A 23,100-nucleotide genomic window follows, 5' to 3' on the forward strand; every position below is an offset into this window, starting at 1 on the left:
TCAAATTAAAACACTGCCATAAACTGGAGGAAACCCAGCACACACACAAAGCGGAAAGAGGATAAATGGACTTCCAGGGAGTGATATTAATAAAAAAATCAAAAATAAAACAGTAGCCAAGCATATCTGAAACATTTTGACACATTATATTTAGTACAGTTAAACAAATTGTTTTTCTTTATGAAATGCCTAATACCAAGCTCTGCATTAGAAAGCAAGAGGGATGAAATTGGCACAAATGCAACCATCTACTGAACAGATGACTGGAGTTCAACTCCTATCTAAAATAACACAAATGCTTCACTCGGTTTGGCTTGGTTTGGAAACAACAAACAAATTGGTTGTGATCGGTAAAGATCATAATTTGGATTAAATTACAAATCTCCATTATGCCTGTTTTTAGGATGCCAGTTTCTCACCACTTTAAAGGAGAATATAACTAACAGCCGACACACAAGACCTGTCTGGTTGTTATCTGCTGAAGGACAGTCTTGAGCTTTATTATTTATTAAATTTTTGGACAATGGCAGTTGAATATTGTTGCAAAGGTTTAAAGGCCTAATTTTGCCAAACTAAAAATTTTAGTCTTTCCCACCTGGCACAGTGGATGATGCCGTGTGACTCTCACTGAAGACAGAATGATGAGACTGAGCTCTTATTTTAGCTCAGCACTACCTTTCACTCTCACCTATCGCCCTTATTTTAATTCATATATTAATTCTAACATGATGTCTTCCTGTTGGACCACCCTTCCTTATTCTTCTGGTTTTTCCTGTTTTCTAATATCCTTGTTACTGTCACGGCACGAGGAAGGAGAGGACACACAGGCAGTTGCTGATGAGAAAAGGTGTAAGTTTATTTACAGTGAACTGTGAGAAACGTGAGCGCAGGAATGTCCAGGGAATGAGGGGGGAGCGGCAGCTGAGAGCGGGAGGTGAGGTCCGAGGTGCTGGAAGGAATCCAGAGAGAGGAGGGCAGGAAGGGCAGGTGAGTGAGCGAACAGGTGAGTTCCAACTGCCGCAGCAGGCACGGTGTGGGAGGCAGTGACAGGACCAGAAGGCTTCCGAGCAAGCGGGCTGGAACGGACACGAGGATCTGGGAGAGACAACGCAGAGCAGGTAAGTCACGAGAATCACACATGAAAGCAAGTCACAGGATTGAGGCCGACACTAACTGAAAAGTTGTCAATGATCCAGCGATGAGTCGAGGTCTGCTGTCATCTTAAGAAGGCTGTGCTGATTGCCTCAATGGAGAACAGGTGTGGAGCAGCTCCATGGAGGGACCGCCCTCACATACCAGAACCCACAGGGCATGACAGTTACCTTCTGAACTGATTACCACCTTCATCTCTCTATATTCTTTTATCTTCTGCTTCTTGTTCTGCCACGCTCCCTCTGTTCTCTGATTTGCAGTATTTGAAACCACCACAGCAATGAATGCCGTTATTGTAGAGCATCAATTCTAATGTGCTACGTTTGGCGCTATGGCAAACGGTGATAAGATTTACACAGACGCAGACATGTTGGCTCTGTTCTAGCCAGCGGTTGGCACGGCTATAAAGAATGCTGAGTATCATATCAGTACTAATATGTAAAGCTTAGCCCTTGTGGTAAACACTCAGTGACATATTTGCATACACATAGAGGAGCTGGCAGTGTTATTGAACTGATTGGCTGAGCTATAAAGAAATTTGAGGAAGCAGGTTAGATTTGCGCGGGTGAAATTTTGCTTCCTGTGAAAATGCTTCCCTTTAGTGAGCCTCTGACTCTGCAGCCTATGTTAAGAAAAGAAAGCACTAAAAGACATTAACCACATGTTACATTTTGTACTTGGAAATGAGCATAAGCGCAACAGTTTCACACTGTTGATATATACACAAAAGCTCATTATGGCTGTTGGTTGATAGAGACCATGAATGTATTGGCTTTTATCTTCCACGGTTATGAAACAAAGGATGACTTTGTGTTGAAAGTCTAAAGAAACTTCATCAGGGCAGCTGCTTATTGTCCCTGGAGCTTGTGGGTAAATAGTGAGGTTTCTAATAAATGCCATCAATATGATTGAACATATGAGCCAGAGATTTACTGATGGGTATGACTGTGGCAGTGTTGTACTTGCCACCCTACCTAATAGTGATGTGAGTGGTGGAGAAAGGCATTTTGTGTGTGGTCTACATTGTCTTATTCACTTGAGTGTCCATGGTACATGGATGGTACATGCTCTAAATAGGAAGAGGGGAAGAGAACTTCCACCGGCTTCATTACAGACAGATTTAGACAAGTCACCTGGTGAAGAAAAAATTATGTTTAGAAGACAGACTCCTGCCAGCGATGCAGCTGATTGGTGCAAAATTAGTGACATTCACCAGTCAGGGAGTAGGTCAGTCAAAACACTAGCTAAAAAAAAACATCACACTTGAGCAGTTTATATTGTGACAGATTAATTTCAGTGAATGTGTGCAAAGTTTTTGCTTAATGCTTGACTATAAATATAATCCTTTGAGCCAACTCTGTGTTTCACTCTCTTTTTAATGTAGGTTCTGTCACAGACACAAAGGGCAAGAAGCTGGAGGCAGAGCTTTCAACCAAAGGCAAGCATTTAATGCTGATTGAAAGTCCAAGAAATAACAGAAGTTCACAACAGCAAGGGAAACGGAGTCCAGAAAGATAACAAGGAATAAAGAAAATAAATCTGATACACAGGGTGACATAAGGGAACTACACAGATGACTCAACAAACAACAATAATCAGGGGGAGTTGAGACAGCTGGGTGATGAGGGACAGGTGAGACTAATCTTAGATAATTAGACAAAGAAAGTAAAACTAAGGATAAAGTACAAGAGAAAAAAGGCTACCAAAATAATACAGGAATTAACTAAACACAGAGACAAACACACTAAAACATGACATAGAGGAACATGCAGGGAAGCTAGGAAAATGACATAAGCAACTATACTAAAAAAGAAAAAAACTCAAACCCTGACCAGAATACAAATGGAAATAAACTGAAACTAAAAACTAAAAGCTCAAGATATGATGAAGGAATATAGAAATCAAAAGAAACAATAACCAACTAGGAACCAAATAGAACAGTAAATAACAAAACTTCAATCAAAAAACCTACGACCCAGAGCCCGGGACCATGGCAGGCTAACTTATGTCTCAACTCGTACATTTGTATGTATTGTGATTTTGTATTCCTGAGTTTCTGCAGGTGCACCAATCACCATACCTTAAAAACACTTTTTGGTTTAAAAAAAGAAAAATTATGATCCAAAAATGGCTTTGCAAAAGTAAGTACAGTAAAAGTACTTTTTCAAATCAACCTTGAGTGACTGGACATGGATATTTTAAGCCATAATTTTTCCTTTTTTTTTTTTTTTTTTGCCACTGTTCCCCTCCATGAGTGCTGGTGGTTTGAGGGACACCAGTAGCGCTCTTCTTACTTTTGTTTAGGCTTTTAGGTTTGTTGGTCAGTCACTTGGTTTTGTTTTGTTTTTTGTAGTTTGGAGAACTTTCTTCCCAGATGAATATTCTGGTGTGGCATCTGCTACATCACCATATAGTATTAACCTACAGAGTTGACTTGTCTGATGTTATGTGTGAACCTGTGTGAATGTCCTGGGATTTAGTGATGTTCCAAGTCTGAATCACCGGCTCAGTTTGCTTCTTAGGGACATCGTAAGGGTCTTGGCATATATCTGTGCCTTGCTGCACAAGAAACAGAAGTTACTCCTCAAAGGAGCTTTTCAACCCATGGTGTAAATCTGTAGAAGAGCCAGCAACAAAACAAGTAATCCCCTGTGTCGCCCTCACTTGAAGTTATTCATCTACATACAACATTGCTCTCCTACATCTCTTTTATGTTACTCAATAAAGGACACGTGTTTAAGAATAAACTGGCCTTGCTGTTTTGTATTTAAAAAAATGAATATAGTAATTTTAACACTCTTTAATTAAAAGCATCAATAATTTGTTATGAGTACCTCTGGCTTCCACATACAGACATTGCAGCAATTCTTAGTTGTAGGAAAACTGTGGGTCAAGGGGCAACTGAAGGCAAGGCCTAAACATTACACAAGATCAGGAGGAGAAGTGTAGTCATGATTTTACTTGTGGTTCACAAGGGGCAAAGGGCAAGGGGCAGCAAATCAGACAATAGTTGGATGAAAGAGTTATTTTGAACAATGCATCATGTAAGGCCATTCCAGAAGAGTCCAAGAATGAAAATATGGAGTTTGGAAATGAGCATAATAAGTCAGCCTTAAAAGTGACCTTTAACCCAGTGTGCCTTAATAAAGCACACTGGCAGTTTATCAAGTAATAGAAACTCAAAATGTAACAAAATCAAAATTTTTGAGTTATATTTCAACTCAAACCAAGACTGTGTTGCTCTGAAAAGAAAAAAAAATCCTGTATGAGTTTAGGAGTTGAACTAAAGAGAAAGAAAAATGAAGTTGAGTTGCAGAATAAGAGTGAGTGCCGTCCAATCCACTGATTTCCCCTGAGAGTGAACCAACATAAAATATGGTGGTGTCTTAATTATTCATAGAACTTAACAGGCTGAGATCTTACCACTCACTGATGTATGTGTGTTTCTCTGCAGTAGGAGTGCTGACTCACTTTTTGTGCATTTATGAGATGCAAATCAGAGTAAAGCCTAAAGTTGAACTGCAAGTTGTAGAGAGAATGAGCCTGAGAGGGAGTCAGAAACAAAGAGAAATAAAGTGAGTCAGAGACATAAACAAGAACACTGCTGACCTAATGCTTCATGCATTTCCTACTTCATCACAGGAAGCTTCACTGTCTCAAAATTTTTCTTATTTTATCAAAACCTCATTTAAAAAATATAAAAGAATGAGGGGAGAATCTGTCAGAGCTGTAATTACACACCAGCAGTGCCTCAACCTGAGTGTGATGACCTTAGGCTAGTTAGAGAATAATGTCAGAACTGCAAAGCTTCTCAAATGAAAGTCATTTTAAAGTCAGCTCTTAAATTATATTATAGTATCATCAGAAAAAAATTATGGCAATGACATTTTTTTTCAACTCCATTGATACAAGAGGCTGGACAGCTTTTGTTTTCTTCATAAGCAAATGAGGACAACAGCTGAGCTTTTGTTGTGTGATAAAAGATGGTTGTAAATGGGGCTCACTGGGATCCCATCACTGTTCAGAAATGTTAGAATTTAAATGGCCTGCTTGATCATTTGTTAATAATAATTTGATGTCTGTGATATACATGTGTAACAGTACAGTTAGGGGGTAACTATTGTATGTCTTGCGGCAATGTCAGGGAATTTCTCCCCTAGGAAATATAAAGATTGAATATTTAAACAACTACACAAGTTCAAAAATACACCCTGGTAAGAGAGATAGTTTCAATGATTAAAAAAAAAAAAACACTATTGAAAATAAATACTATGGGATAAAAGGTTAAAACTCAGAACACAATTAAAAATAGACTGGAGCTGTGTATTGGCCTAATGGTATTCTGGAATCAATATCAAGAAAAAAAAATGTCAAAGAGGCTGGGATGGACTTACCAGTAGCCAGGGGCCTAACGAAGGGGTATTAAAGAAACACACTACAGATCAGCTTCACATCCCAAATGCTGTACAATAAAGGCAATATGGAAGGGGGTGGGGCACCAACAGGGAAGCCTCACTGCTACTACAGTAGCTCATCCTCCCGTAGCCAAATCCAGCAACTAAAAGGGATCAAACAAAACAATAAGTATTTCACACGAGCTGGACTTTATAGTTATGAACACCTGGCTCAAGAACAAGTGCTTAGCAGTCTTACCTCAAATGAAAACTAAAATTTGTTCAAAAGCTTACATACTCACTTGTGTGTATTTTGTAAGGTGTTTTTTGTCCTCCAAGCTTGCAAAATCTGATCCAAATTACTTGGGCTATCTCAACAAGTTGCTGCCAGCCAGATATCACATGGTGGGGAAGACAAAGGAGAGGCGTGAGAGGCAAAGCCCGAGTGACTTCATGCTAAGGGAGACGCTGTCCCACAGTTAAATTGCAGGTGTGCCTCCCCTCAGCACAGCACAACAATGTGGGGGGTGTAGAAATAGAGTGGGGAGAGTAACCTGCCTGGCTACCTGAGAAATGTTTAATATTTAACAACAATACTTTGTGTTTGGTCTACACTCTTTGATTAAAAAGGCAGTTCACTGATTAGTTAAGGGGCAGTTTTATTAATGTTGAGAGTCCTCCAATTATTAAAAGCACACAAGAGTTCCAGGTGCCAGACTCAGTGGATTAGTCTCAGTGCTGAGTAACACTCTTTGTTCTTACAGTCACTGATTAAAGGGCTATTGCTGGACTTCCTGGCATGACTGTTTGATTTAAATGCATTTTTAATGAATAAGAAGTTCTAGTCAGTCATATGCAAAAATCATAGAGTTCCTAAATGTGACTCCTCCTGTGGCTGTTACAGCTTTGTTTACAAAACACTTGTTTCCAAACCATCAGTACGTCTATTAGACCCCATTCCTACAAGACTGCTCAAAAAAAGTCTGATCATAATTTAATTCTTTAATCTTAAATATGATCAGTAGATCTCTATTAATGGGCTACATACCATATGCCTTAGAGGTGGCAGTAATTAAACCATTACTGAAAAAGTCATCATTTGATCCAATTATAGGCCAATCTCCAACCTTCCTTTTCTCTCAAAGATTCTTGAAAGAGTAGCTGTAAAACAGCTAACTGATCATCTGCAGAGGAACGGTTTATTTGAAGAGTTTCAGTCAGGTTTCAGAATTCATCACAGTACAGAAACAGCATTAGTGAAGGTTACACATGGTCTTCTCATGGCCTCTGAGAGTGGACTCATCTCTGTGCTTGTCCTGTTAGACCTCAGTGCAGTGTTCAATACAGTTGACCATAATATTTTATTACAGAGATTAGAGCATGCCATAGGTATTAAAGGTACTGTGCTGCAGTGGCTTGAATCATATATCTAGTACACTCAGATTTGTTCATGTAAATGGGGAGTCATCTTCAGACACTAAGGTTAATTATGGAGTTCCACATGGTTCTGTGCTAGGACCAATTTATTTATATTATGCATACTTCCTGTTTGATAGCAATGAATTCTAGGTTCAGACTGTACAGGTAAGGATTCTGATACTAATATCCCCCTCGGGGGTGCTGGTAAGGAGCACAGACAGGATGCTCGAAGATCTTTTAGGTTCTTTAATTAGGAACAGATGACATGCAGCAGCCTTTTGCTGTAAGTACATTGGTATGTTGAGCAGGTGTGGGTGTGTGTGGTGTTTTGTCAGCTATGCACACAACTTGAGCTGCTTACACTGCTAACATGGCTGGCTCCGTGTCAGACTAATCGAAGTGTTGTGCAGTTCTGACCTAAAAAACGCAGTTCCCCATGTTTGCCACTAGATGTGTCTCGACACCTTAATACCTCTAAATGTCTCTCAGTGCTACAACTCACTGCCTTTCCAACACTTCCCTTAGGCAGTATTCTTAGAAAGCATTGCATACATTTTCATTGCTATGCAGATGATACCCAGCTTTATCTATCCATGAAGCCAGATGGTGCACACCAATTAGTTAAACTGCAGGAATGTCTTAAAGACATAAAGGCTTGGATGACCTCTAATTTCCTGCTTCTAAATTCAGATAAAACTGAAGTTACTGGGGTACTCCCTACAAATCTTAGAAACATGGTGTCTAACCAGATACTTATACTGGATGGCATTACCTTGGCCTCTAGTAACACTGTGAGGAATCTTGGAGTCATTTTTCAACAGGATATGTCGTTCAATGCACATATTAAACAAATATGTAGGACCGCTTTCTTGCATTTGCACAACATCTCTAAAATTAGAAACATCCTGTCTCAGAGTAATCCTGAAAAACTGTTTCATGCATTTATTACTTGGCTGGACTATTGTAATTTATTGCTATCAGGCTGTCCTAACAGCTCCCTGAAAAGTCTTAAACTGATCCACAATGCTGCAGCAAGAGTACTGACAGGGACTAGGAGGAGAGAGCACATTTCTCCCATCTTGGCTTCACTTCACTGGCTCCCTGTTAAATCCAGAATAGAATTAAAAATTCTTCTTCTCACATACAAGGCCTTGAAAAATATTCTTATCTAAAAGACCTCATATTACCATATCATCACAATAGTGCACTTCACTATCAGGGTGCTGGCTTACTTGTGGTTCCTAATGTATTTACAGGTAGAATGGGAGGCAGAGCCTTCAGCTTTCAGGCCTCTCCTCAGTGGAACCTCCTCCCAGTTTGGATTAGGGACACAGACACCCTCTCTATTTTTAAGATTAAGCTTAAAACTTTCCTTTTTGATCACACTTATAGTTAGAGCTGGATCAGGTGACCCTGAACAATTTCTTAGTTATGCTGCAATAGGTTGCTGGGGTGTTCCCATGATACACTGTGTATTTTTTCTTCATTCACCTTTTTTCACTCTCTGCATTTATACACCACTCTGAATTCAATTATTAGTTATTATTAATCTCTGGCTCTCTTCCACATCACATTTTTTGTCCTGTTTCCCTCCTGCCCCCAACCGGTCATCACAGATGACTGCGCCTCCCTGAGCCTGGTCCTGCTGGAGGTTTCTTGCTGTTAAAAGGGAGTTTTTCCTTCCCACAGTTGCCAAGTTCTAGCTCATAGGGTGTTGTCTTATTGTTGGGGTTTTCGCTGTATTATTCTATGGTCTTTGCCTTACAATATAAAGTACCTTGCGGCAACTGCTGTTGTGATTTGGGGCTAATTAAATTGAATTGAACTGAACTGAAGTGAACTGAATTGAATTGAAAATCTAAACTGAAAATGCATTTTGAGTAAGCTCTGTCTGGTAAAAATGTTTTCAGCTGTCGTGGTATTGGCCAAATAGTTTGATCGCCCAGATTGGTTGGGAAAGGCAAGAAAGCTGAATGATTATGTAGAACACTTTCAGTTTCTTCAACCTTAGTCAGTTTTTAATTTAAACCTTTATTTAACCAGGCAGACAGATTAAGAACATGTTCTTATTTACAACTGTGGTCTGGGGGCTGTTCTTTGGGCAGAGCGTGTCCTCATTCAAAGACTGTTGAACAGTTCCTGCTTTCCCTGACAGCGGGAACTGTTCAACAGTCTTTGAATGAGTGTGTCCTCATTCAAAGACTGTTGAACAGTCTGAAGCCTATCCCAGCTATCATAGGGTGTGAGGCAGGGTACAACCACTTCTAGAACATTTAAAATGTATGTGCAACATGTTTAGATAAACAAAAGAGGAACCTTCACCTAAATTACTTGTGTGTGCTTTTCATTTGCATTCTGTGAGCTCCACCTCCTCTCCTCTGGCTGTGCTGAAAGGAAATGACTCATTATGGGGAGCAGAGAGAAGATTCATCTCTGAGATATGCCACGTGTCAGAAAAATCACTGTAAGTCGAAAAGGAACTTGAACATTCATATGTTCAAACAGTTACATCTCATTATTGAAGAAGGGGCAGTCCACCTCTTTCATTGCTGCCTCTCTTACAATCTGACATTCTTCCTTTGAGACTGGAATAGCAATAGGAAGAATATCAGGGCACGTAGTGTAGAAATATAATATCCCAGAGTTAACTTTGTTCTGCAGTATGAAGCCTAACATGAAATACTAATAAGCTCAGAGACATACTGAGGTGGCACTAGTGGACTATGTTTACTACCACTTAAGGAGAAATACATGATGAGATGAGATGATCTGTTGATCCACAGCTCCATAATGTTCCCTAACCTGCACACACAGTCCTCATTTACAAGTCAAAAGTGAAAATGACTTAGAGTTCTGAAAATGAAAGTTTTCACAAGACTCTGTGCAGTTTAAGTACAATCTATGATTGATTAGCTTGTAGAATAATAATAATAATAATTTTATTTATATAGCACTTTTTAAAACACAGAGTTACAAAGTGCTTCATAGCTTGAGTAAGAGCCATACATAAGTATGCATGTAATGAACAAACTGTCACAGCTGGTGCAGGCAAGGCAGGGAGGACCCCAATGCAGGACGCAAGGCGAGAGCTTTAATTGGACTTAGCTTTTATTGAAAAGTGCTTAAACTCAAAACTGGCTGGTCAGGAGCCAGCTACACCAAGAACTCGAAAACTGAAAACACGAAGACTCGAAACTTGAAAACACAAAACACACAGCTGACGTCAACCTAGGTGTACAAACGACGAGGACCCGAACAAAGAACTAAACAACACTGAGACTGGGAATAAGGGGTGAGTGGTAACATCTGGGCACAACAGGTGAAATGAATGAAGTTAATAACACAGGAAGTAAAACTCAACACAAAACACTGGGAAGATGGGACTGCCAAAATAAAACAGGAAGTGACCAAACATAACAGATGCAGACATAACACAGAAAACTGGTAAACACAAGAAACTAGAAAATCAAAACATAGCCAACCTCACAACACAAGAAAATCCCCAAAAATAAAGCCAAAGCAAAACACACAGGGTCAAACGAACCCCGGACCATGACACAAACAGTCACATAACAAAACACACAATCAATCAGACGATCTAACATTCTTTCCACATACACAATTCCATACCCGCCTATAGAGGTAGACAATGGCCTGGAATTAAAGAGAAAAAATTAAGAGAAATATAAAATGTGTTTTCAGTACACGTGTGAAGCAAATCACAGACTCAGCTGCCCTGATTGGCTATGAAAGGCCGATCCTTAATCTGGGCACAATAACCTCAATATCACGATTGCCTCTGGTTTAAAATGAGAGTGTGTCAGGATGTGGTGGTGTTGTTGCTGTGGTGCTCTCCCTCTTTTCCTTTTCCTCCAGGAGGCAGGCAGCATGGAGTCCCTCCGCCCCTCGAGGGCGGGACTGGTGGTCAGGGCAGTCACACCTGTTTCTCATTTGGTGGCCATCAATGCTGTACTTAAGGCTCTGCCTGATGCCCCAGTCTTTGCCAGAGTGTCTGCAATTGTGGGGTAGGAACTCCAGGCCTTCTTATGGATTTTGCGCTTTCGCTCATGCCTCTGTGTTTGTCCCGCACTTATATTACTAGGTTCAACTCTGCTTCCATTTGCCAGTACTTTGGATATTCCCACCTGCCTTACCTACCTTTTGCCTGCCTGCCCTCCTGGACAACCTCAAGGCTTTCACAGCAACTACATTTCCCTTCCACGGATTTCACAAACCGGCGCACAAGTAAGACCCTCTACATCTTCCTGGAATAATCTGTATAACACTACTTCTCGCTGCCAAACATTTACTTCTCCTTCTCTCAATCCAGAGAGGCACCCTCTCTCCACCGGTGTGCTCCCTCCACGCTTGGTGGAAGGAGCCCTGGACCTCCCCTGGGATTTTCCCCACCTAACATTTTGATTTGATTTTCTGTCATTGTAAATAAACTTTGTGCACTTACGTCCAGCTGTCTTGTCCTGGTTTGCATTTGGGTCCTCCTTTTGCCTGTGGCTGTTAGCCATGACAGAGAATAGGACAGTTAGGAGATCCTGGTTAGAGGATTGGAGAGGCTGGGTGCAGTGATAAGGTGAATCTATGCAGTCCTGTGAAAAACTAAGTACACCCTTATTCCACAGGAATTAAGAGGTTAAGTAGAAGCCAGGTGCTGCTAATCAAATGCACTTGATTAAGGATTCAGATGTGTTTTAACACAATGCCAAGGAGGAAAGACATCAGCAATGATGTCAGAGAAGCAAATGTCGTTGCCCATCAATCTGGGAAGGATTATAAGGCCATTTCCACAAAATTTGGAGTCCATCATTCTGCAGTAAGAAAGGTAATGAGATTATGAAGAATAGACAAGTCAGCTGCCAATTTTCCCAGAAGTGGACATCCTCAAAAATTCGCACCAAGGTCAGACTGTGCAATGCTCAGTGAAATTGCAGAAAACCCCAGAGCTCCACCTCAGACTCTACACACTTCATTTAGCATGTTAAACACCAAAGATCATTAAAGCACAATAAGAAAAAACTGAATCACAATCATTGCGGGTTGCGTTGACACATAGTTACATTTCTTGGGAGGTGCAGGTCAGGTTACAATGTAAATTTCCCACATGATAATTAATGGTAATTAACAGATAATGAACCTGCACAAGCCTAAATGCCGGCAATGTTGCTGGCCACTTATGTAGGTTACGTTGTAAGCCCTGCAAAGACTCAATGCTGCAGAATATATCAGGGCTAAGAGTATACTTGCAGAGTGTAATGTGACAAGATAATTTTAATAATAATTTTTTTGTTGATTACACTGTTTTTGTGATAATTTGGCACCAAAATCGAAATCAAAATTTGACTAATTACACAGCCCTATGTTTATCCACAGTTCTCATGGTTGGCACTTCTATGGTCCAATGTGTGGCGTTGCTTTCTGCTATCCTGGTGCCTGTGTGAAGAACATGACTTCAACCACTCTGCAGCTGTTGAAAACCCACCACAAAGCCTCTGCAATAGTTGTCCATGTCAGCACTAACTACTTAAATAATCAACAGTCAGAGACCCTCAAACAAGATTTTGTACACCTCTTGTACAGTCTGCTGGACACCGGAAAGCAGTGCTTCATCTCCGGTCCCTGTCACCCCCCATGAAATATAAACCAAACAGAATGCTCAATGGCCCCTGAGATATCATGAACAAACAACTGGAAGCTGGATGCCATATTGGATCGCTCCCACTGCAGTGTGAATAACCACCAGTCGCAGCAGATGACTGCCCCTCCCTGAGCCTGGTTCTGCTGGAGGTTTCTTCCTGTTAAAAGGGAGTTTTTCTTCCCACTATCGCCAAGTGCTGCTCATAGGGGGTCGTTTTGACTGTTGGGTTTTCTCTGTATTATTGTAGGGTCTTTATCCGCAATACAAAGTGCCTTGAGGCAACTGTTTGTTGTGATTTGGCGCTATATAAATAAAACTGAATTGAATTGAATAAATGAAAACCTGCAAAAACATGCACAAATCTGTCTCAGGGAATAACTAATCTCTTTCAAATAGAGTTCTCTTTTACACAGCCGAGTCAGAAAGTGGATCACTTACTCTTTATGTTTTCATTGTGCATAGAAGCTGGTTGCATTCAGAGTCAGTGAGTACAGTTAGCTAACTCATCAATGACCCAATGGGCAGTTCCTGAGTTTGCATCATCACTCATAGTAACCTAATCATCAATTAGTTTACTAGAATTAAGAATCTTTTGAGTACAGAATTATAATATTACTATGTGAATCATGAATGTCACAATCATGACAATGTCACTAATGATTCAGGGCCTGTTTACATGAGGATGTTTTCAGGTGAAAATGGTAAACTTAAGTTGCATTTCGCCATTCTTTTACAGGATAACCCGCAATGTTTTCAAAGTCTTGGGGTTCTGTGTGAACGACGATCATTTTTAAAATGTTGCAGTCAACAAGCGTTGTTTTCAAAAACAAAAACGGAAAAAATATACCGTTTTATATACCGAAGTAACCGTTCTCACGTAAACAGTACCTCGGGTGTGTACTTACATGTCCTTGTCTTTCTCTGGGTGAGGAAAGCAAGGGACATTTAAGCACTTAGCTATAGAAAGAAGTGCTTGTACGAATGGGTGTGAATGGGTGAATGAGGCATGTTGTATAAAGTGCTTTGATTGCTCAAAGTAGAGTATATAAGAATTAGACCATTTACCATTTACAATGGTCAGAACAAGTCATTGCTCTGGAAGCAATAATAAAAGTCTCATGACTTTTGACATAAATATAATTCCACATTTCACCCAGTTCTGTTCTCCGAATTCAAAATAATTTTCATGTCAGATCTCCTTGATATTGTTTCACATATGCGCACTTCTTCCTGCCCGACAATGATCCCTCCTAAGGGATCATTCACAATTATCAACATTTTCCAAAGCGTACAAACCATACAACAGGGGGGAGGGGGTTAACAGCTAATGTACACTTTTGAAATAGTTAGAAAATGTCGGTCAGAACGACGTAATTTGAGCACTGTCGCCTGACCGTCAATGCCTGAGGCATCTACTCTTGTTCACTTGTACACCACTGCACCATTGCATGGTCTGCAGCAATATGGCCTCCGGTCTGGTGAACTAGTTCAAAGGCCTCTTTGAATTCTCTAAAATAGGCCATCAATTCACAGAATGACTTTACTGACGATAATAGACAGGAACAAGCTATGAGTGCCGCGCAGCAGGTGTTGAAAGCAGCCAAAGCCTCCAGAGATAAATTCAACATAGAAGTGGAAGGATTGTTCCAAAAATGGAAACCGTAAGCAGTAAACTGCAGAAAACAATGATAGTTGTCCGGGGAAGGGGTCCCCCTTGGTTCTGAAAGGTGATACGGGCAATGACATAGCATACAAAGGGATGCAGTATGAGCGCTGTATGTACACAAAACACGGCGACAGCGGGATTTTCAGGTTTCCGGTGTTGTGCCAAAAAGTGATTTCCATTTTTTTTTAAATGTATGATCTTTGCTTATATCTGTAAATAGACTGTGGTACACAGGATTTATGAAGGGCTTCTATAGAAAAAGAAGAAATGACTTGTTTTGCAAATATATTCATGACTCTGCATTATTGTATCTACATTATAATCAATCCAGTCCTTTTTGACTACTCTTTATAGAACTGTAATGTTATATTTGTCACAATTTCTGCAGCCCTCTTGGCCAGATCTCTCAGGAAAAAAGACATTTTTAATGTCAATGATAGTTTTTACCCTCATTAATAAAGAATATATGAAAGTCACTGCCAAGAAGTGATTGCAGCTTCTAACTTCTAACAGGAGTGTTGTTTCTTGCTCAAAGTGACCTAATATTGTTTATGAGAGATGTTTAACACGTTTCACAGATTGTAGGCCAAAAATTAATCTACAGCAATTTAAATACAACCAAGGACTTTTTTTTCAGCAAATTCAATTCAATTCAGTTTAATTTTATTTATACAGCAGCAAATCACAACAAACAGTTGCCTCAAGGCACTTTATATTGTAAGGTAAAGACCTGACAATAATTACAGAAAAGACCCAACAGTCAAAACAACCCCCTATGAGCAAGCACTTGGTGACAGTAGGAAGGAACATCTCCCTTTTAACAGGAAGAAACCTCCGGCAGAACCAGGCTCAAGGAGGGGCAGTCATCTGCCGTGAACAGTTGGGGCTGAGTCCCACAGACCAATGTCTGGCCACCCAACACAATCAACAGCGAAGCCGGTCCTGAGCTATGCACATAATTGTTGTATACAGTAGCTGTCCTGTGTCGGCTATGTGGCAGGTGAATGGGATCTAACTAATGAGACAAGGGGAAGAAAAACTGAACACAGTGCACAAGAGACAAAATAAAACAGAACTAACTAAACACCAGAGACAGAGACTTGACAAGGCACTATACTATAACCAAAAGCAGCAGAACCTGGATAACCAAAACTGAGCAAGCCTCAGAATATAAAGAGAAAACCAAATCATAACCAAGAACTGGAATAAAAACTCAGATCCCAAAACACTAAAGAAGTTCAAAATGCTGGGTCAATCACACATTTAAATTTTGATTATTGTATGAGTTTCAACAAGAAATAAGAGAATAGCAAGTGTTCCAGTTTTTTTTTTTTTTTTATTAATTGAGGTCTAAAATACAATAAAATATTAATTGTACATGCACATGTTTCCTGCATGCTAGTCATGCCTGCATAAGTAAATGATAATACTGAGTGGCTAAAAACTGCTTGCCGATAGTAACTGGCCCCATGGGAGGAATAAGATAGTGACTGTTCTACCCTAGTGTAAGTAATGGTCTCATGCTGGGCACCCCTAAAAAACAAATAAAAAAACAAAAAAAACAAAAAACAAGTAAATAAATATGGCTCTGCTACTAATCTGTATGTGTTGAAAAATGGCAGATTTACTTGGTGTTATGTTTGACTTAGTTCCAGCTACTTGGTGGTCAGTCAGGCACACATTCTTTTCCATTATATCTGCAATAAATGGAAGAAAGTGGAGCATTTCTGACTTTCACATAGCATAGGCTGTATTTTAAAACCAGAAGCCCAGGCTGGTGGAACACAGGCAATGCATACATATTCTTTAGAAACCTGTCATTTCAGGTAAGGAAGAGATAAACTCCCAAATGCTGAAACTCAGAGCTGCTGATTTCACCTCAGAAACAAAAAAGAATGACAGATGCTAAATAACCACTGATGCCAAGACAATTACCCCTGTAACTTGCACCCTACGTCTGTTTACCAAGGCTACAAAATGTAAGTGATATAATTGTGAGTGTGGTAAAACCCACCATGCAGTTCTCCTGTTAATTTAGAACACTAAATAAAAAACAAAAAACAAAACAAACAATAATCTGCTGAGCCTTCTGGGCCTTGTTCCATTACGAAAGAGTGGTCATGCTTTCTTCCTGCATTACGTTCCAAACTTTAATCCACAACTATTTCATTACAGCCATTTCCAGGCATTTTAATAACCATAAACCAAGACGACAACATTAGCAGCCTTGCTGGCTCTGTCCCTGAAGCCCTTTAACTGAACTGTGACGAGTCAAAATCAGCATGTGGGTTTATTTGTGTGTGTTTGATTGTTTGTTGTCGCTAGATGTAGGTGTGTTTGCGTGTATTTGCATCATGACTTTTGTGTGTGTGTGTGTGTGTGTGTGTGTGTGTGTGTGTACGCTGGTCAATCAAGGCAGCTCTAGCATCCTCTGCATGTTAATTCAGCCTTTTCCTGAAAACTCATTATAGAAACCATCGCTCCAGCTATTAGCCACCAGTGTGTAATGTAATTGAACTCTGTGTGTGCGTGTGTATGTGTGTGTGTTTGTGTGTGTGTGTGTGCGTGCGTGCATGTGCGAGAGAGAGAGAGAGAGACAGAGAGAGTGATACAAAGTCTTTCTAGGTCTAAGAATTCTGACCCTGGCTGATATTATTAGTGTTTTTTGTGTGTTCTCCCTCTTACCACCTAGGGGGTGTTATGTGTGTGATCCTCAAGCTCAGGTCCTGTACCAGAGACCTGGAAGTTTCAAGATTCTGCATAGCTGTTCCTAGGACTGCACTCTTCTGGACAGAGGCCTTTGATTGTGCCTGGAATCTGCTGGAGCCACTCTTCCAGTTTGGGGATTACAGCTCCTATTACTACTGGGACTGCTTTGAACTTTGTTCCACATGTGCTCCAGTTGTTCCTTGGTCCCTTTTTTTTGTGTGCTCCTTTCTGATGTAGCTGTGTGCTGGGGTTGACAAACCCTAGCACACAGCAGTATCTGTTACAGTATCTGTTACAACTGCGGTCTTCTGCTCTATGTCAGCCACCACTATGTCTGGTTGGTTGGCCAGCAGCTGTCTGTTTGTTTGGAACTCAAAATCCCACAGGGCCATAGCCCTGTTGTTTTCAACTACCTTTGGTGGTGTCTCCCATCTAGACTTTGAGAATTCTAGTCCATGTGCAGCACAGATATTTCTGTACACTATCCCAGCCACTTGGTTGTGTCTTTCACAATACACGGTCCCAGCTTGCATCTTACATCCTTCTACTATGTGGTGGATAGCTTCTGAGGTACCTTAGCACACTGTGCAACATGGGTCCTGTTGGCTGTCGTAGACTCCAGCCTCTATGGATGTGGTGCTTGGGGCCTGTTCTTGTGCTACCATTGTCAGAGCTTCTGTGCTGTCCTTTAAGCCACTGGTAGGATTTCTGATGTCAGCCAGTTCCGACAGACAGAATATACTATTTATAGATGTAAAAATGCCAGCTCACCCTGAGAGCAGTCTTTGTTCTCCAAGCGTGGGTCCTCTACCAGAGGCCTGGGAGCTTGAGGGTCCTGCGCGGTATCTTAGCTGTTCCAATGACTGTGCTTTTTTGGACAGTGATCTTGGATGTCATTCCTGGAATCTGCTGGAGCCACTCTCCCAGTTTTGGGGGCCACTGCCCCGAGTGTTCCAATTACCACTGGGGCCACTGTTACCTTCACCTTCCACATCCTCTCTAGCTCTTCTCTGAGCTTTTGGTATTTCTCAAACTTCTAGTGTTCCTCCTTTTTGCTGTTGCCATCACTTGCAATGTCTATCACTATGGCTTTCTTCCTCTCTTTGTCCACAATTACTATTACCAGTTGGTCGGTCTGTATCTGGAAGTCCCACAGGATCTTAGCTCTGTCATTCTCAATCAACCATAGGGGCGTATCCCATTTTGACTTGGGGACTTCCAGGTCATACTCGGCACAGATGTTCCTGTATACTATGTCAGCAACTTGGTTATGGCGTTCCATTTATGCCCTGCCTGCTAGCATCTTGCTCCCTGCTGTTATGTGCTGGATTGTCTCAGGGGCATCCCCAACCTGTATGAATCTTGTGCTGCCAAGATTAGTGCCTCTGTGCTGTCTTTCAGGCCAGGTTTATCCGGCCTTTATCCAAATTTTTTGATATCATCCACTTTTTTTATCTGCTGGTGGTCCATGCAGTGCAGGGGCCTGTCCTCCCATGATGGTTCTTCTTCTTTCTCCTTTTCTTTCTCAAGTTTCTGCTGCCTGAGGTATTTACTAAGCCCATGATCATTTGTGGAAATTTTCCTGATGTATTCATGGATCTTTGTTGTTTCATCCAGGGTAGTGGTTGGGACACTCACTAGTCCTCGGCCTCCTTCTGCTTAGCGTGCAACTGCATGGTAAGGAGCTTTCTTGTATTGATGTAGTGGCTTATATCTCGTCCTTTGGCCAGCTTATTATCACAGCAGGTTATCTGACAAGTGGCAGGGCATATGTGTTGATTGCATGGATCTTGTTCTTCCCATTCAGCTGACTCCTCAGGACTTGCCTCACTCTCTGCAGGTACTTGGCAGTTGCAGCTTTCCTTGCAGCCTCTTCGAAGTTCCCATTTTCCTGTGGGATTCCAAGGTACTTGTAGCTGTCATCAGTGTCTGCAGTGTTGGACGGGGGACCAGTTGATAGCTGGTTGACTTCCCTCTTTTTTGGCTTCACAGTCTTTGGAACAATAGGTCAGGGGTTTGAATCCTGGCCCGGGCACGCATCCAGTAATGGTCCCTAGGCAAGACCTCCCAATGCTACCCAAGACTACTTTGGAATATGAGGAAGAGAGATATAGCTGAACCCATACCACCTTAGACATTGACCGGATTAACAAGGTCTATGTAAGGTGCTGAGGAACCAGGGCATACTGATTATAAGTGGGCTATTGGAACAAGAATACAGCATATAGTGCGTTTGTTTTCATCAGATCTTAAGAGATAAATAACATGAGTGTGTGCTTTCACAATGTGAATCTGTGAATAAGCATACTTGTATTAATATGTGCATGTGTGTGTCTGTGAGCATTCAGGTCAGTAATGATTCAGAAGCAGATTCTATCTTTTGATTAGAGGGGAAATTACAGCGAGACCTTGAATATTAATAACTCCATTCTTTCATCCACTTGGTAACAGCCCAGACTATTTATAGATCTTGTTAGAAGTGTGTGTGTGTGTGTGTGTGTGTGTGTGTGTGTGTCTTCTGGTACTTCATCTGTGATGATTACTGGCTTACATTAAAAAGTGGTAGCTGGGAAATAGGTAATGGTGAAATGTATATGTATATTTTTTGTGTTTAGCTCATTGTATTTAACAACAAATATATGATCATTTTTGGCTTAAAAAAATAAACAGAAACCACAACCACATGTGACAGAACTGCATTAACACAAATCCATGAGGTGAAGGTCAATACATTGGTTGAATTTTCAGTGAGTTTTTGGTTCTCCTCTTCATATTTCTATTTTTACCTAGTCTTTTTTATTGCCTGACCAAAAAAACAAAAAACAAAAACTGAACAGATATTTTTAGATGATTTCAAGTGACAAAAATGTAAGTGAAAGATTGCTGAATTTCATAGGGTTTGAAACAGCAACTTGATGCTAACCACAGAAGTAGGGCAAGAAATAGTTGCAAACAACATCTCTGAATGAGTGCTGTACACACATTCTCTCCCTCAGTTCAGAGTGATTTAGCTCTGCTGGGATGTAAGACTGGCAAAGGTTCATTCATAAACACCATCTTGGACCAGTGCAGAGTTCAACCTGAGGTGACAGAGCCATTCTCTGAAGCTGAATGAGTCTAAATGCACAGCTGAGGACAACTCTGTTAATGGTTTCTGCTCTCAGCTATAAAGCGTTAATGTGACAAAACCAAAATAATTTGAAATTTTGTTGTTAGATTCAAGACCCTGCAAGCTAATGTAGACATTATCAAAAAGGCAAAAATCACTGACTGAAAACAAAGAGGAAAAAGAAGAATACAATGTACAAAAAAAAAAAAAGCAGCAATTGAAATTTTTTGCTTTTCACATGTGCCTCACACCATGTAGTCACCATGGTACTGACTTTTTGTTACTTAAGCCGCGTTTCCATACGGAACGACTCGGCGTGAGTCGACTCACTCAACACAACTCGGGACGTTCGTGTTGTGTTTCCATTGCAATTGAGAACTACCACAGTGTGGGTGGAGTCAATATAGCAGCACGGGCAGTAGTCTCATGACGTAATTCGTATGCGGCTCAAAACTCAACACAACAATAGATGAGATAGAGGCAAGCTAACAGCTAATGCCAGTTTAATATCATCATCATGCATAAGTCCCCGTACAATGTGTTAATGGATGAAGGTTATCATTGGTAAGTATAACGCTATACTCCCGAACATAATCGGCTCAGTGTACTTCAAAAGAGCCGCCATTCGCGGACTTACGGCAACAGTTACCGTAATAACACCACAGTAATACCCTGTGTTCATTATGAAGTGCAGTTTCTCAGCTTTCAGAAACTGAATTTCTTTCGAAAGGACAAATGGTCGCGTTATTACGGTAATTCAAAGTTCCTTTGATCACCCCTCCGGCTCTGTGCTAATCAACTGTTCAGCTAGTAGGGGCAGGTAATGGTGCTTCAGCGACAATTGCCTGGCAGTATAGGGTTATAATATGTATGCTGTGTGAGCGTTTCAGATGGCTCTCATGTTGCAAAACTACTGCTGCAAACTGTCGGTCTGGGGATTCAACCGGTGCTTTGCGCCTCCAGTTTCTTGCTGTCGGGTTTTAAAAATGGCAGGCTTGATTTTGGTGAAGGAGTGGCTCTAATGACTCTGCTAGTGATCACACTTCCTGACCAATCAGTGGCATGCTGTCCTCTGCGTCACATTTTTGTATCGCCTCTTATCGCTCAGAACCTCGGGTGAGTGGGTATGAAAAAGTACCTGCACCAGTTGTACCAGTTACTAATGGAAACGCCATCGAACTGCGGCGAGTCGAAGCGACCTGCGCTGAGTAGTCCTGTATGGAAACGCGGCTTTACTGTGCAGAGATAAACCTGCCCCTCATTATAATCACCTCACCATTTGACTTCAAAGTTTCTGATGTAGACATATCAAGCAAAATGACTTTGATATGCTGTTTATATGTGGCCATTTAAGCCATTTTAGATAAAATGTATCAAGCTTTGGATACACAGGTCTTAAGTTTTATTAGTATTCTCTCTTGGGTTTGTTTTATCTAGTAGCTCCTTCTTTCCAAAATATTTTGAGAGTTGTCATGACTGTGAGGCCTTCATGTGACTTCAGTCCAATTTAATACTGGATGTCAGTAATGGTCAGTTGTTCGGCTGAGCTACAGTAACATAATTTGATAAGTGATGCATGAGCTGCCATGAAATTTGTATCAGTTTGTTGGATCTCTTCGATGCATTTTGACTGTTGACTCTTAGTTTTTTTTGCATTTTTGTGAGAAATTAGACTTCTGGACTGCTGTAAGGCCTGAACACATGTTTCTAAAAATGCATCAGTCCGACACCCCCCAGGTTGCCATAAAAGTGTTTGATATATACTGAGGCATAAACACTCTCACCGGGGTCTTCTGGTTTTCTCAAGCCAGCTTAAAGCCTGACACCTACGTTGGGACACAACCCAGCCACAGGAGTGGCACAAGCCAGGGCTGGTCACAAGCCTGGATAAATGTGAAGGGTTGGTTCAGGAAGGGCGGCATAAAATCTTTGCCAACTCAAACGTGAATCATCAAGTATGAAATTTCCATACCAGATTGGTCAGTGCTTAGTTTAACAATGCCTGCCTACCGTGCTGTTGCCCAACAGAGTGCTGATGGAAACTGTGATACTGTTGGTCAAAAACAAAGAAGAAGGAGAAGGCATTTTAACAGGCAGTGAGAGAGAAGGAAAGGTGGGAGTGTGGAGGTGAGAGCAGGCATTTTAAATGTATGGACTACTGGTAAAGGGAAAGAGCTAGCTGATATGGTGGAGAAAAGAAAGGTAGATGTACTGTTTGTGCAGGAGACCAGGTAGAAGAGAAGCAACATCAGGAGCATTGGAGGTGGATTCAAACTGTTCTATCTGTCATGGTCTGCTGCCTGTCAGCCTCCCTGTCACCCTGGTTGAGTGGATCTCCACCCTTCTGGGCGGAGCCTGGATTCTTCCACTCAGCTGAGCACCTGTACCATATTAAGTCTCATAAGCTGTGGTATTTCAGGACCAACTCAACCATCCAGTCTCTGCCAGATTATCTGCCTCCTTAGAGTGGTAACTAGGTTCAGTTCGGCATGCCTTCCATGCAGTCTGTATTAGTGTACTAACACCTTGCTTCTTGTTCTCTTAGACTGCATTCTTCAACATGCTGCAAGAAGTGGACTGCCTGCTCACCCTACTCAGCACATCTTTCCAGCTCAAGGGACTGGCAATTAATCTGGACCTCAGACTTCCCCCAGACCACTCATCTCAGAACCAAGTAAGGTCTCTGTTACCATCTTCTCCGTCAAGGACGGACAGCCCTTCTCATTAAGAACATTCCTGAGACCAAAACTTTCCTCTCCTCTCTTCTCAGAATATTCCACTTGGACCTGAAAAGTCTGGCTAACCTACCTTTGGATCAGACCACGAGCTCTTTTGTCATGAAATAAAGATTTGTGATTACTGTTACTACTTTTGTTGTTTCTTGATTGGGTTCTGCATTTGAGTTTGCTGCCTTTGATTCAGTCAGTTCACGACACTATCATGGTGTAGATGGAGTATGGGTAATCTTGAAGGAAAAGTATGTGAATAGTGTTGTGGAGGG

General features: G+C 41.1%; 1 protein-coding gene across 2 annotated transcripts in view; it reads left to right on the top strand.

Moving 5' to 3' along the window:
- Positions 1-22,768, top strand: part of LOC115791085 (nucleolar and spindle-associated protein 1-like) — a 33,068-nt gene extending 10,300 nt beyond the window's left edge. The window contains exon 5 of one of the 2 annotated variants that reach the window (XM_030745181.1): positions 22,645-22,768. In XM_030745181.1, the coding sequence (XP_030601041.1) occupies positions 22,645-22,730 (86 nt within the window). In that variant the 3' untranslated portion in view covers positions 22,731-22,768. Of the gene's footprint in view, positions 1-2,536; positions 2,887-22,644 lie in introns of those variants that run through there. The other variant, XM_030745180.1, reaches the window with a different exon arrangement.
- Positions 22,769-23,100: the final 332 nt, after the last annotated feature.

This window comes from Archocentrus centrarchus, chromosome 13, assembly GCF_007364275.1.
Source record: "Archocentrus centrarchus isolate MPI-CPG fArcCen1 chromosome 13, fArcCen1, whole genome shotgun sequence".
NCBI lineage: Eukaryota > Metazoa > Chordata > Actinopteri > Cichliformes > Cichlidae > Archocentrus > Archocentrus centrarchus.